This window comes from Myxocyprinus asiaticus, chromosome 4, assembly GCF_019703515.2.
Source record: "Myxocyprinus asiaticus isolate MX2 ecotype Aquarium Trade chromosome 4, UBuf_Myxa_2, whole genome shotgun sequence".
NCBI classification, from domain to species: domain Eukaryota; kingdom Metazoa; phylum Chordata; class Actinopteri; order Cypriniformes; family Catostomidae; genus Myxocyprinus; species Myxocyprinus asiaticus.
The window spans coordinates 61,844,194-61,858,350 of record NC_059347.1 but is presented as its reverse complement, the minus strand read 5'-3'; the positions used below and the strand labels follow the sequence as shown (position 1 = coordinate 61,858,350).

Here is a 14,157-nt window from a genome sequence, read left to right as displayed (position 1 = left end):
TATTGTATATAACCATTCATACACTGTCAGCGGCACATTAAAACCCTCTCTGAGCATCTAAATTAATCTTTTAAAGCCCTTTTGCAACAAATTCACCACCTGAAACAAAAAATTAAGAATTGCCGTCTTGTTCAAATCACTTGTCGTGAGTAATGTTTCCGTTGTTATGCATAATCCGTAGTTGTGTGTTTGTTTTTTTGTTTTTAGTTTTGTGCGATTACAATTTTATAGATAGTGTTGCTACAGTCAAAGAAAATCAGGAGGTATCAGGGAATTTTAAAATCAAGAGTTCCAGGCCTGTCATTGAAATAGAAACAATCTTAAAAGTCGTGGACATTTTTATAGCGAATAGGGATGCACAATTAATTAAAAAAAATGATCACGATTCCAATTATAGCTGGCACAATTTACTAATCGTGAAAGCGTCAATTACAGCATTAAATTGCATGAAACAAATTTCTATTTTTAACATGTTTTTTTTGCAGCAATGGAACATTAAACAATCACGGACATGTGAACTTGCTATATTTCGGTATATAATTCTGTCAAAATGTATTTTTATTCCTTGATACAAACAGTAATAAAGTAATTCAGAAACACAGTTCTCAGCTTCTTTTTATTTTGACATTTAGGGTACGTTTACCCGACAACGATGTACTAAAAACAGAAACATTTTTCCTTTGTGTTTTTGAAAAGTTTCGCGTACAGACGACAACGTTGTCAAAACGATCCCCGTTCACACGGATCCGCAAAAACTGACTAAAAACGCTGTATTATGCATGCCAGGCCAGTAGGTGGCGATATCACTTTGTAAAGAAACACTACGCGCCTGCGCACATAAGCATTCTTCCACAGAGCGCTGAATACAAACAATGAAGATGCAGTAAATCTACACTTTGCTGGAGAAGCGTCAATAAACTCAATCTTGAGCAGCACAAGCACAGTCCTGTAGTCTGCCATTGTAGTTTTGAATGTCTCGCGCGTTGTTTTGAAGTACTCGCGTGCATGCCAATAGACTGAACACGTAATATGCGTGCGCATGACGTCATCTTTTTCACAAATTCGCGTTTACGGAGACGATAACGGCTTCGTTTTCAAAAACTTGCACTTTGAAACCCGTTTTCAAAAGTTTGCATTTTCAGGCCCCAAAATGCCGTTGTCGTGTAAACGAACAGCCAAAACGCATAAAAAGTTTTCCATTTTTAGTTGAAAATGTTGTCGTGTAAACGGTCCCTACATGGTCGACATTTGTGATTTTTGGGCTTTGGTCGTTATGTTGCATCTCAGGGTTTTTTTCTGCATCTTGCCCTGTGAGCATTGCATTTTTAGATGGCATGTCAAGTTAAAAAAAAAAAAAAAGGTTCTTTAAAAATGGTAACTTTTAATGTGTTTTGAGACTGCTGTATTTTATTCCTTTCCATCTTGACATTTTTTAACATAAGAATTTGTCCTGTGTGAACTAAGAAACGCGTTTAATCTGTCAGGTGGTCATGATCCTAAACCAGCCTTATTATTCAGGGCTTCCTCAAGACCGACTTGCCATTCAAATCAAGTTTGAACATTTGGTGTTTTGGACATGTCAGTTATTGTGCTCCTTCAGGGGTGTCACGACCTCAGAATAGCACATTGTGGCACGTTCGACACACTCTGAGAATTTTGGAGAAAGACGTGCTTCGTTCTTCTCTACTTAGTGCCAGGAATGTGTGTTACAGCATGTTCTTTTAGTGCAGACAGCAATGCATGCTGGGAATTTTTAGAGAGAGGGAGAGAGACACCCTCTGTATGTAACAATGGAGATCGGGGCGATCAAAGCCTGGGAGGGTGCTGAAGAATGCTGTGTCACTGGTGCTCGCTGCATATTCTCTCTCCTGTGTGTCTCAGTGTCTCTCGCTCATCGTGACTGCTCTTTGATGCATTGCCTCTCCCCCAACGCTGCAGCCATGCAGCACAGCGATGCATCTCAGTGCTTTGAGAGAGGAAACTGACAATGATGGAGATGTTGAGCTTGTGATTTGAGTTATGAGTGATGTTTAATGTGTGCAGTTGTCTTTGCGTGCATGCATGACATATGCGTGTTCAATCAACCAAATAACTACAAATTTGTAGTATTTTTTTGTGTGTAAATTGTTGATAATTATGATCACATGCGGTTACAATTGTGATACCAAAAAGTGTCATGAAGTGTGCAACACTGCAAAAACACAGGTGCCTTCATGCAAGTTAAAACAACGACAAAGTTTAAGTTTGCACTGATACTGCATTTCATTCATACAGAATAAAAGCAAAATCAAACAATTCTGAGAAGAAAAACCATTTAATGCTCTTGGTTCTTAGTTTACTTCATGCTTACAGTAGTTTCTTATTACTTATAACTGTTTACCTGAATAATTAAAAACTTAAAGCAATGTTTACTTAATTGACAAACATTTGAAGGAAGCATGTAATTGTTTTAATTTATTATTTACATTTGATATGTAACTTTTAAATTGGCTAATGTGGTGTGTTCAATAATATAACACCTGTATTCGTTTATCAAAATTAGTATGGAGAAGATTGAAATATTTAACCAGTATTTGTACCAACTACCCAAAGTTTGGAATCGTGACAACTCTAATAACCACATAACGACAAACAATGAAATTGTTCCGAATCTGAAATTCAAATTGGATTAGTGTGAATGTGGTCTAAGATAATAACAATATTTTTTGCTGCACCGCGGTTGAGTATTTCGCGTTCTGTATTGTGTACTGCAAATATTATAAGCCCCATTTACACCTTCAACTAACATTCGTTTTTGGCAATATCCCGTGCAATGAACAATATCCCATGAGTTACTCCATTGGAATATCTCATCCCCTTTTCTAATCACTATGTGGCTCATGTGAAACCAGACTTTACTCGCTTGTTTTAGATGAGAAGCACATTTAGTGCTTTCAAAGCACCGAATGTGAGTTGAATATCATTCCCCCCCCCCCCTTTTTCTCCCATTGGAATGCCCAATTCCCAATGCACTCTAAGTCCTCGTGGTGGCGTATTGACTCGCCTCAATCTGGGTGGCAGAGGACGAATCTCAGTTGCCTCCACGTCTAAGACCGTCAATCCGTGCATCTTATCACGTGGCTTGTTGAGCGCGTTACCATGGAGATATAGCGCATGTGGAGACTATATCACGCCATCCACCGTGGCATCCACGCCCAACTCGCCACGCGCCCCACCGAGAGCGAGAAACACATGGTTACCCCATGTGACTCTACCCTCCCTAGCAACCGGGCCAACTTGGTTGCTTAGGAGACCTGGCTGGAGTCACTCAACACACCCTGGGATTCGAACTCGTCACTCCAGGTGTGGTAGTCAGCGTCAATACTCGCTGAGCTACCCAGGACCCCCAAGTTGAATATCATTAAATTTGCTTCGGCAATCTGAAGTTTAGCTTTGGCAGCGGCCAAAAAATATTCAATGAAGGAAAAACCTGGACTGTAAAAATGGTGGATAGATTTTAAATTAAATTAAATTATTTAAATTTGCTAAAACCTGTGATGTAAAAGTAGATTTTTCCATTTTACTTTGGTAACTTTGATTGGATCTCTATTCGAACACAGTGTAAGATGTAAATGCTATCCAGCTAAAGAAAATCCTGATACTTTACGGATATGAAACGCATGCTAATGCGTAAATGGGGCCTTAGTTCTCTTACCACTGTTACGCTGATGACACGCAGCTCTACTTGTCTTTCCAGCCCAACGACACCACAGTGACTGCTCGAATTTCTGCCTGCCTGGCGGACATCTCGGCCTGGATGAAGGAGCACCACCTGCAACTCAACCAAGCCAAGACTGAACTCCTTGTCTTTCCAGCCAACCCTGATGTTGAACACAACATCAATGTGCAGCTGGGTGCAACTACAGTAACGCTTTCCAAATCGGTCAGAAATCTAGGGGTAGATTTACACTCTACAACATCAGGAAGATAAGACCCTTCCTCTCTGAACATGCCACACAACTGCTTGTTCAGTCACTTGTCATATCTAGACTGGACTACTGTAACGCTCTCATTGTAGGCCTCCCTGCATGTGCAATTAGACCCCTGCAAATGATCCAGAATGCAGCAGCATGTCTGGTCTTTAATGAACCAAAGAGAGCACATGTTACACCACTCCTTGTCTCTCTTCACTGGCTGCCAGTTGATGCACGTATCAAGTTCAAGTCTCTGATGCTGGCATACAGAACAGTCACTGGGTCTGCTCCAGCATACCTAAAATCATTTCTGCAGAGCTACACGCCCACTAGAAGCCTGCAGTCGGCTAAAGAACGTCGCCTTGTTGTACCAACACAAAGAGGCACCAAAACACTTTCCCGGACTTTCAGCTTCATCGTACCACGTTGGTGGAATGACCTTCCCAACTCCATCCGTGAAGCTGACTCACTTTCTGTCTTCAAAAAACGGCTAAAAACACATCTTTTCCATGAGCACTTAACCAGTCACTAAAGTTGCACTTTAATCTGTTTTGAATGCTATTCTGATGCTAGTGAAACTTTGTAATACAGCACTTTTCATACCACTGTCTCCTAAGATGATTCGCTTATGTTTTCCTCTCTTGTAAGTCGCTTTGGATAAAAGCGTCTGCCAAATGAATATATGTAAATGTAAATGTAGTTTGGTGCTCTGTCTGTATCAGTGGAAGAATTCAGATGCTCGGTGTTCATTAACACCTGAACGAACTAAAAGCTGCACAACATGTGCTGTTCTCCCATGTTGCTGAGACTGCAAGCTGGCACAAATGAGATCTCGGTGAAGGGTGAACGCAGGAATAAAGAGAGGGAGGGAGAGTGGTAGAGCGAGCGTGCACGTGAGCAGGGGATGCGGTGGATGGGGCAGAGCTTAGCATCAGGCAATACCCTTTTAAATTTTCTCTCTCTCTCTGCACTGTCACGCTGGTATACCTGTTCTCTCTCCTCTCCCGTCCTGCTTTTCTCAAAGCACATTTGCACCTTTTGTTCTGGAATATTCTACCGCTCATCTGGTCACCTGAGTAACAGGAACCACTGGACTCTCTGGTTAAAGGGGAAAAACGTGCGTCATCTTGATCTGAGAGCGTTGCATGTGAAAGGGAGGGGGGTCGTGTCGTTTGTGAGGTGGTGGAACGCACGCTGGTCTCTGCCAAGGGAAGGATGGTTTTGCCGGCTTGTCCTGTAGCTGTTCTCACAGTGTGTGTCTCCCGGGCAACCGCGCCCGCCCTCCTCGCGCCATGAGCCGGGCCAAGCGCGTCTCCTGCTACATGCTCAACTGCTTCGTAAGTGATGCTCTGTATGTGTGTGTGTGTGTGTGTGCACTGCAGCTGCGGATAACTGACTGACATGCTCGACTGTAAAGATGTATTAGAGAAGTGTCCTTTCCAGAGTGGAAATGAGTGAACCGTTTGAAACTGCTGGAGTGGAAATGTGAGAGATTTTGAGAATATTTGATGGGCGAGAGAACTTTAGATGAGTCTTTCTTGAGTCGTCTTTGTTGGAGATTCACTTTATTTTACTAAATCTTTAGAATAATGATAAACTGGGTATGTTATAGTTAACAATGTAGAAAATGTTGATCGTTTCGGTGTCAGTCAGGGCAGGGGGCATTTTCTGGTAGGGAGCTCTTTCTTTCCATTTTTAATTCAATTCATTTCAATTCATTTTTTTCATAAGAAAAGCATAGTTTGCTGTAGCTTGTTTTGAAACTGTTTGTTGTAACGTTTGTGAATAAACCAAAAATGTAAATTTCACATACTTGTTATACCTGTTGTTTTCACATTTCATTTTAATTTATCGATTATCGATTTATCGATTAGTAATCGATTATTTGTTTTTTATGGGTTGGAGTACTTGATTACAAAATGATTCGATAATGCCCATCCCTAGATTTTTGTTTGTTTCTCATGCTCACAAGTTATGGGCTGTTGTTTTGTTCATCTGTGATGTTGAATTTGTATGTTTAATTCTGTAGTTTCTGATCGTACAAGAGCACGTTAATTAATTGATTTAATTAATGTTTAATGTTTTTCCAAATGGTAACCGGTTAGAACACAATAAAAGAGCAGTTAATAATTTGTTTTTTTAAATGACAGTACTTTGCATTAAGAGTGGGTGATATTAGGGATGCACCGATACCACTTTTTCTCAGCTGATTCCGATATCGGAAATCTCAGTATCGGCCGATACCGATCCCAAGCCGATACCGGTGTTTTTTTGCATAATCAGTTTAGAATATCTTTACATTATTGTGTGATACTAATTGTGATTACTCTTTAATATGTAAAGAAACACAAATCTCCAACTACACATTATTTCAAATCCTATGAGGTGGCATCATGCCCGCTGCGGCCCCGCGGATGAGTCGCATTAAACCGTGCTGGCAGATGGGAGGTCGTGACTAACACGCCTTCAATCATCAAGTGTTTCCTTAACGTTCTCAACCAATTCAGTTCAGCTTACAGGTTGTTCTGATGTGTATATCTCTTATACGTAACTCCCGATACGTAATTATTTTAAGATCTGTGAATCATATCACATTGTGTTTGAGCTCATTTTAATCGGGAACATCTGCTGTTTTTATATTCTGTTTGTGTCATGAAGTTATGCAACACATCTGTTTACAACTTATAAACTTGTGCTTTTACTCAATATATTTTTGGTCTGTAAGTGAAACAAAATGCTTGTTGTATTATACTCGAGACCTTTCCGATCATTGATGGTTTGAATGTGTGATGCACAGAATTTAATCATATATTTAAAGTTATGAAAATAAGGGGCCTGGGTAGCTCAGTGGTAAAGACGCTGGCTATCACCCCTGGAGTTCGCTAGTTAGAATCCCAGGGTGTGCTGAGTGACTCCAGCCAGGTCTCCTAAGCAACCAAATTGGCCCGGTTGCTAGGGAGGGTAGAGTCACATGGGGTAATCTCCTCGTGGTCGCTATAATGTGGTTCATTCTCGGTGGGGCACGTGGTGAGTTGAGCGCAGATGCCGCGGTGGATGGCGTGAAGCCTCCACACGCGTTTTGTCTTCGTGGCAACATGCTCAACAAGCCACGTGATAAGATGTGCGGGTTGATGGTCTCAGACGTGAAGGCAACTGGGATTCGTCCTCCGCCACCCGGATTGAGGTGAATCACTACGCGACCTGCCCCAGATATCCCTCTGTATTACAGTGTTTCACGTGTGTTCTCGCTGGGCTCTGCTGCCGCCTCTGATCTTTTCAAATATTCCTCCTCCTGAAATATTCAGTAGCTCTGAGAACTCCCTCCTCTCTCTCTCCTTCATTTGTTCTTCATCTCTGTTCCTCTTCATTCTTCTCTGCTCTCAGTGTGTTGGTTAGTGTTTAGATGAATCTCTGTGCTAAGCTTTCTGCTTTGCTCACATGCATTTGAAGAGAACATTCTCTCAATCATTTACCATCCCAGATAAAAGTCATCCATGTCTTCAGAAGTGATATGATAAGTGTGGGTGAGAAACGGATCAATATTTAAGTCCTTTTTTTGCTAGAAATTCTCCTCCCTGCCCAGTAGGGGGCGATATGCACAAAGAATGTGAATCACCAAAAACAAAAGTAGAAGAATGTGAAAGTTAAAGAGAAGATTGACTGAGCAGGGAGGAGAATTTATATTAAAAAAGGACTTGATCTGTTTCTCACCCACACCTATCATATCACTTCAGAAGACATGGATTAAACCACTGGAGTCGTATGGATTACTTTTGTGCTGCCTTTATGTGCTTTTTGGAGCTTCAAAGTTCTGGTCTAATGTGAAATATTCTTCTAAAAACCTTCATTTGTGTTCTGCAGAAGAAAGAAAGTCATACACATCTGGGATGGCATGAGAGTGAATAAATGATGAGAGAATTTTCATTTTGGGTGAACTATACCTTTAAAGCAGATCTTAGCTGGTTTCCCAGCCTGGTCAGGCTGTTTTGTTTGCTGGTTTTAGAGGGGTGTGATGAGGAGGAGGGCGTGGCCGGGCTGTGAGGATACACGCCCGGAGTTGAGTTGCCTAATCAGCGGCAGGGAGATAAGAAAAGAGCCGGGGACGCCAGAGAGAGTGTAGAGAGAGAAAGAGAGACACGCAGCTGCTCTGTGTGTGTGTGTGTGTGTGTGTGTGTTTGTGTGTGTTTATGTTTGATGTTCTGTTTAATTAAAGATTTGTTGTTTGTTACTCTGGTTCCCGCATCCTCCTTTCCCGAACTGTTACAAGGGGATTTGAGCACTAAACCATATGAATACCAGCTAAGACCAGCTAACCATCTTTTTTTTAAAATATTCAAAAATACATAAATTAATTGAATGCTTCTATGATGAACAAATGTTTTCATTTCGATATATTTTCTGGGGCTTAAAGTCAAAAATGTCATGTGGTGTAATCGTTCACAGACAGTAAAACAAAAGCTAAGTCTCATTAAAAGCTGAAATCCTTGAAAAACAAATGTTGGCAATGAGTAGTGCAGAATAATCTTTTAAATATTTTATCCAAAAAAATAGTAGTGAAACATCGGTTTTAAAATATGAGTAATATTTGTAAAAATGCTGTCCACAAAATCAATCATGTGGTGTAACCAACATGTAGGCAGGTATTCTGTTGTTTGTTGACAAAAATCATAAAACAGAGAAGAACCGCAAGACTGTGTGAACTTTAAATAAATATCAGATATTTTTATGGTAAATTACTTGATGAGCAAATCAAGCATTTTAAATGTGTAAATGTGCTAAAAGTTTATTTTTGTCAACTTTTAGGAATATATATAAGCGCTTATACATATGGCAAATAGGCCAAATAAGACATTCATAACACCTTATATAATATAATATTATTTGGAGTTGCTAGCATCCTGCCATCACGTTCTTCCCTGCGGGATTTTGTAAATGAGCAACACGAGCCCTCAATTGACTCGAGCGCTTCAATAATCTGAGACCGTCTGTAATCCCAGACAAAGCCCTTTTATGAAAAAGAGAACTTTCGATTTCTTTGCATGTGGGAAGAGACACTGGAGACGGAGTTCCAATCCAGACGAATGTAAGAGGGCTGAGGCGGTATCCTTGGCAACCAGACTCCTCATTGATGGGTGAACGTGTGTCTGGAAGTGTGTGAATGCATGTTGGCGCTTTGGTCTAAATAGTTGCGAAAGCCTTCCAGTAATAATCTCTAAAAGTCAATCTAACTCATGCACTTTTCCCACATGGATTACAGTGAATGATTGTTTTAATGAATTAAACCGATAGCTGTCCTCTCCGAAAGCCTCTCTGAATAATTTCATTCTTGTTTTTATCTAATAACAGAGTGAACGCTGATAGAACCCTGAACAGAGTTATACATTATTTTCTCACCCTCATGTTGTTCCAAATCCATATGCTGTTATTTTTTTCAGTGGAACACCAAATTACATTTTTACATTTTAAGGCAGCTCATTTTCATACAACAGTTCGTAGGTACCACGTCCGTCAAGGTCCAGAAACGACAAAAAACACCTTAAAATAGGGTTTGCATGCTCTTGTTGTTTCAAATTGAAAAAATTGTGTTTGTGCTGCCTTAAAATTTTAAGTTGTCAATTTAAGAGGGAAAGTTATTTAAACAGAACCTAAAGTTGACTTAAATCAATAAAACTTGTTAAATGAGCTTAATGTCTTTTTAAGTAAACTTGACTTCATTGGTTCAACTAAATCAAACTGAAGTTCAATAAATATAAATAAAAGCAGCAAACAGTAAAATAATGAAAAGACAGTAACGTGGCAATTTGCATAATTTATTCATGCCGCAGTGCTTGCTGGGAATCCAAATATGTGAGCGTGATCTGCGTAGTTTGACTGAATAGTTTTTCTAAGTTCCGCCATCTGAAACTTTGATAATTGAGTTACATCAACAAGATTAATTCAAGGCAGTTATTCTAACTCTTCTTTTAAGTTAAGATAACTAAAAGGCAAAATAATTTTAACAGTGATGGAAAACCTGGAAACATCAGGGAATTTTAATTTGGGGCTTTCCAGGCCTGGAAAAGTCATGGAAATTTCTATAGGGAGTGAATAACCTATACATTATTTTAACTATGCTCTACTCTAAAAAAAAAAAAATTCTATCGGCTAGAAATTGCTCTTCATGCGTTTGATTTTTACAAAATTATGTTTAAAATCCTTATCTTGTAATTTAGTGGTTCTCAATTTGGAGTTGTGAGTTCGAATCCAGGGTGTGTTGTCAGCCAATGACTGTATTAGATGACACATTTATCCCCTTTTCTCCCAATTTGGCATGCCCAATTCCCACTACTTAGTACTCAGTTGCCTCCACTTCTTAGACCGTCAATCCGTGCATCTTATCACGTGACTCATTGTGCATGACACCGCGGAGACTCACAGCATGTGGAGACTCATGCTACTCTCCATGATCCACACACAACTTACCACACGCCCCATTGAGAGCGAGAACCACTAATCACGACCACGAGGAGGTTACCCCATGTGACTCTACCCTCCCTAGCAACCGGGCCAATTTGGTTACTTAGGAGACCTGGCTGGAGTCACTCAGCACACCCTGGACACACCCTGGAGTCAATACTCGCTGAGATACCCAGGCCCCCCGATAGTTATTTTTAATAAAAACTGATAGTTGCAAGGATTCAGACCTGTGAATGGAAATAAGCCTCAGCAGTCTCTATAAAAGTATTTTTAAAATCCTCATCCAGTTATAATAAACGACTGTGATTGGCCCATCCTGACCAGCGCTGAAAAAAGTAACAAGTATCGTGTGACGTGTAGACGGCGCTCTTTCGGTAGCGGTCAGGACCTCTGGACAATAATTTACACTTGAATAATGATACTGACAAACTAAACCACTGAAATAAAATCTGACCTTTCTGCCATCTTTTACTCACCCTCATCGTTCAAAAGCAGTATTACTTTTTTCATCCATGAAACACGAGATTGAGGGATGAGGGGATCGTGTTTGTGGCTGTCCAAGCTCCAAAATCACACATTAAAGCACTTTAAAGTCATCCATAACACTCGGGCCTTAGATTTAAATTCTTCTGAAGCGATATAATAGTAGTGTGAGAGGAACCGATCAAAATGTAAGTGTTATAGTGTTAACGGCTTGGTTACATAAGCGCTGCGAGCGCACCTGACATCATGAACGCTTTGGGCTGTCGAGACCTGTGCGCGCAGGATGTGCTGCGGTGCCAGGCGAAAGTTTAAACAAGGCTGGAGAAAAGGTGGGGCCTGGGTATCTCAGCGAGTATTGACGCTGAATGCCACCTCTGGAGTCGCGAGTTCGAATCCAGGGCATGCTGAGTGACTCCAGCCAGGTCTCCTAGGCAACCAAATTGGCCCGGTTGCTAGGGAGGGTAGAGTCACATGGGGTAACCTCCTCGTGGTCACGGTTAGTGGTTCTCGCTCTCAATGGGGCGTGTGGTAAGTTGTGTGTGGATCATGGAGAGTAGCATGAGCCTCCACATGCTGTGAGTCTCCGCGGTGTCATGCACAACGAGTCACGTGATAAGATGCACGGATTGACGGTCTCGGAAGCGGAGGCAACTGAGACTTGTCCTCCACCACCCGGATTGAGGCGAGTAACCGCACCACCACGAGGACCTACTGAGTAGTGGGAACTGGGCATTCCAAATTGGGGAGAAAAGGGGATAAAAATAAAAGTTGAATGCCAGTATTTTTGTTGAATGTGTGAAAGTGAACAAGATTTGAGGACGGGTCAGTCTTCCTGCCCCACAGTTTGAGAACCACTACTGGACAAAATAATGGAAATTAATTGGTCAAAAACAGTTGGAAGCATTGGTGTTAGGTTTGTGTGAGGAACAGTCAATACAGATAATATTGCCCTGTGCTGAAGCTCTGAAAATGGTTGGGTTAGGCTTAGGTTAAGGTAAGTATCACAACACTAACCCTAAACCCAAGCTTGACCGATTTGAGCACTATGAACTGGTGTTGTATAGAAAAAGAGCTGCATGAAGGGTCTTTAAAATGTCACGAGTTTAGAACAACATGATGGTGACAGAACTTTCATTTTTGGGTGAATTATTTCTTTAAAGCATATGAGAGATAAGTATAATGGTTTCCAGGCTCAGTTGCATGTGTAATGTTGCTTTATTTAGAGAGTGTGCTGTTCTTTGCACTGGTGACACAGAAATGAGGTAAAAAGAGGGTTGGAGAAAACAGCGTGACAAAGCAAAAACCGGATCACATCACGGTGTTCCCAGAGCTTTGCCGATGCATCTGACAGGCCATTTATCCACCTGTTTTCATCACCATTTTTCGAATGTATTTTCATCTCTGTTTTGGCCTCGTACCATGTTTGATCTGAGCAGCCGCTTGAAACTACCCGTGTCGCTCTGTGCTTTTTATAGCACGTGTGCCACTGATCTTCGTAAAGAGAGAAAAATCTCCTCTCGTTAAGGCAATCCAGTGTCTCAGGGCGAGTCTGTTTAAGGAGGTTGAGTATTAGTTTAATCCTGAGTGTCAAAATATCTCTCTCATCTCCTCTTGAGTATTTTCAGCACGTTTTTAGTCGCAGCTTTTTCCCTCGTAGCAAAACGCAAATGCAGCACAACTGATTGAATGCGAGATGTATGTTCAGTGTGGAGAGAGTGATGAATTGCTCATTGAGATTGAGTGATGGAGAGAAGCATCGAGCCCATCCGAGAGATTGGTCTTAAATCTATCTTCTCTCTCCCCTATTCTACTGTAATTTATTGCTCGTCTGATGCCTCCAAGTTAAAACATCATCTATAATATCAAATGCAAGATTTAGGTGGGTGCAAGTGACCTATGAATTTATTCACCTCATTGAGGTACACATAGGACATTTCCTTAACTTAAACTGTAGTTTTGTGGCTTTTAGTCTGTGTATGTTTAGTCTGTGGTCATTTTCAGCAGTGAGTGCAGTGATTTAAAGCTCTCTGCCTAGATATGGAAAGCATTTCTAACTGTTCTGAGACCAGTGCAGACAGACAGCACACTGGAGGTTAAGTCATTACTAAATAGGGATCAAGGGAGCATCCTATATCTCTCTATGCAGTTAAGTGCATTCACTCCTAAAATCTGACCAAAAGTTCAGTTTCAGGCTGCAGATGATGTTTGGATCACTCAACATGTTTGGCAAAGGACAATGATAATCAGTACATAGATTCAGAATTTATAATTAGGGCTGGGTGATATGACGATATACATCGTAGCGACGATATAAAGTGCTATATCATGTATATATTACGATATGTAAATATCTATGTGCACAGCGTAGGCTTAGGCTTCATGTGAGACTGAGAGAATTGAAGAATCCTGGACAGGCAATTAAAATTTTTCTGTGGCCGCCCAAGCAAATTTAATGACCTTTATCGCGCCTTTGGCACTTTAAAAGCACTAAATATTCTTCTCATCTGACACACAAATGTTTCACATGACTGGCATGCACGTCTCTGGAGCTTCGAAGTGCGCACAAGTCCAGCAGGCTTTCCGATATTTGTGCTCCACAGACAGGAGAGCTTAGAGCGGGATCTGATACCCCTCAAACCTAACTGATACTGTCCTAACAGATAAGAGAGTTTAACTGACATTCTTACCCTTAAACAACACCTAAACCTAACCGATATTGTCCAAAAACAAAATGAGAAATGAAAAGCACATTTTCTGAAGCAACCACTTCATTCCGTGTCGCCTCTATGACACTTTGGTCTCACGTGTCGGCTTGCGTGTTTGACTGGTCTCGAATAGCGATGTTCCAGGTATAAAGTCCATCCCTCTATCAGGTGAGCTACCGTGCAAGCTAATCACATTGGAATAAGTATATAAATGTAGGTGAGTCTGTAATACAAGCATTAAAATGTATCGTTTTTCAAATGATGCATTATAATAAAAGGGTTTTGATATCATAACATAGCAGTGTGTGAGTAATTGAGGGAAATGTTTTCAAGTCATAATCAGCTGTAGTACCCGTGATTTGTGTGAAAGTGAATAAAACACACAGTTGTTGTAGCGCCTCTAGTGTTCATTTCTGCAGGACACTGTGATGAATTGTAGATTTCAGCATGTAAAAGTCAGTTTGCAAAAATGTAGAATCGTTCATTTTATGAGACTAGGTTGTTATAATTGTAGGTTTTGCCAAAATACAATATTTACTACAATTATTATTACTATCGTA

General features: G+C 40.7%; 1 protein-coding gene across 7 annotated transcripts in view; it reads left to right on the top strand.

Moving 5' to 3' along the window:
* Positions 1-14,157, top strand: part of LOC127433147 (myotubularin-related protein 4-like) — a 92,276-nt gene that overhangs the window by 27,543 nt on the left and 50,576 nt on the right. The window contains exon 1 of one of the 7 annotated variants that reach the window (XM_051684827.1): positions 4,904-5,290. The exons of 5 other annotated variants lie outside the window; for them this stretch is intronic. In XM_051684827.1, the coding sequence (XP_051540787.1) occupies positions 5,246-5,290 (45 nt within the window). In that variant the 5' untranslated portion in view covers positions 4,904-5,245. Of the gene's footprint in view, positions 1-4,903; positions 5,291-14,157 lie in introns of those variants that run through there. One more of the 7 variants, XM_051684834.1, reaches the window with a different exon arrangement.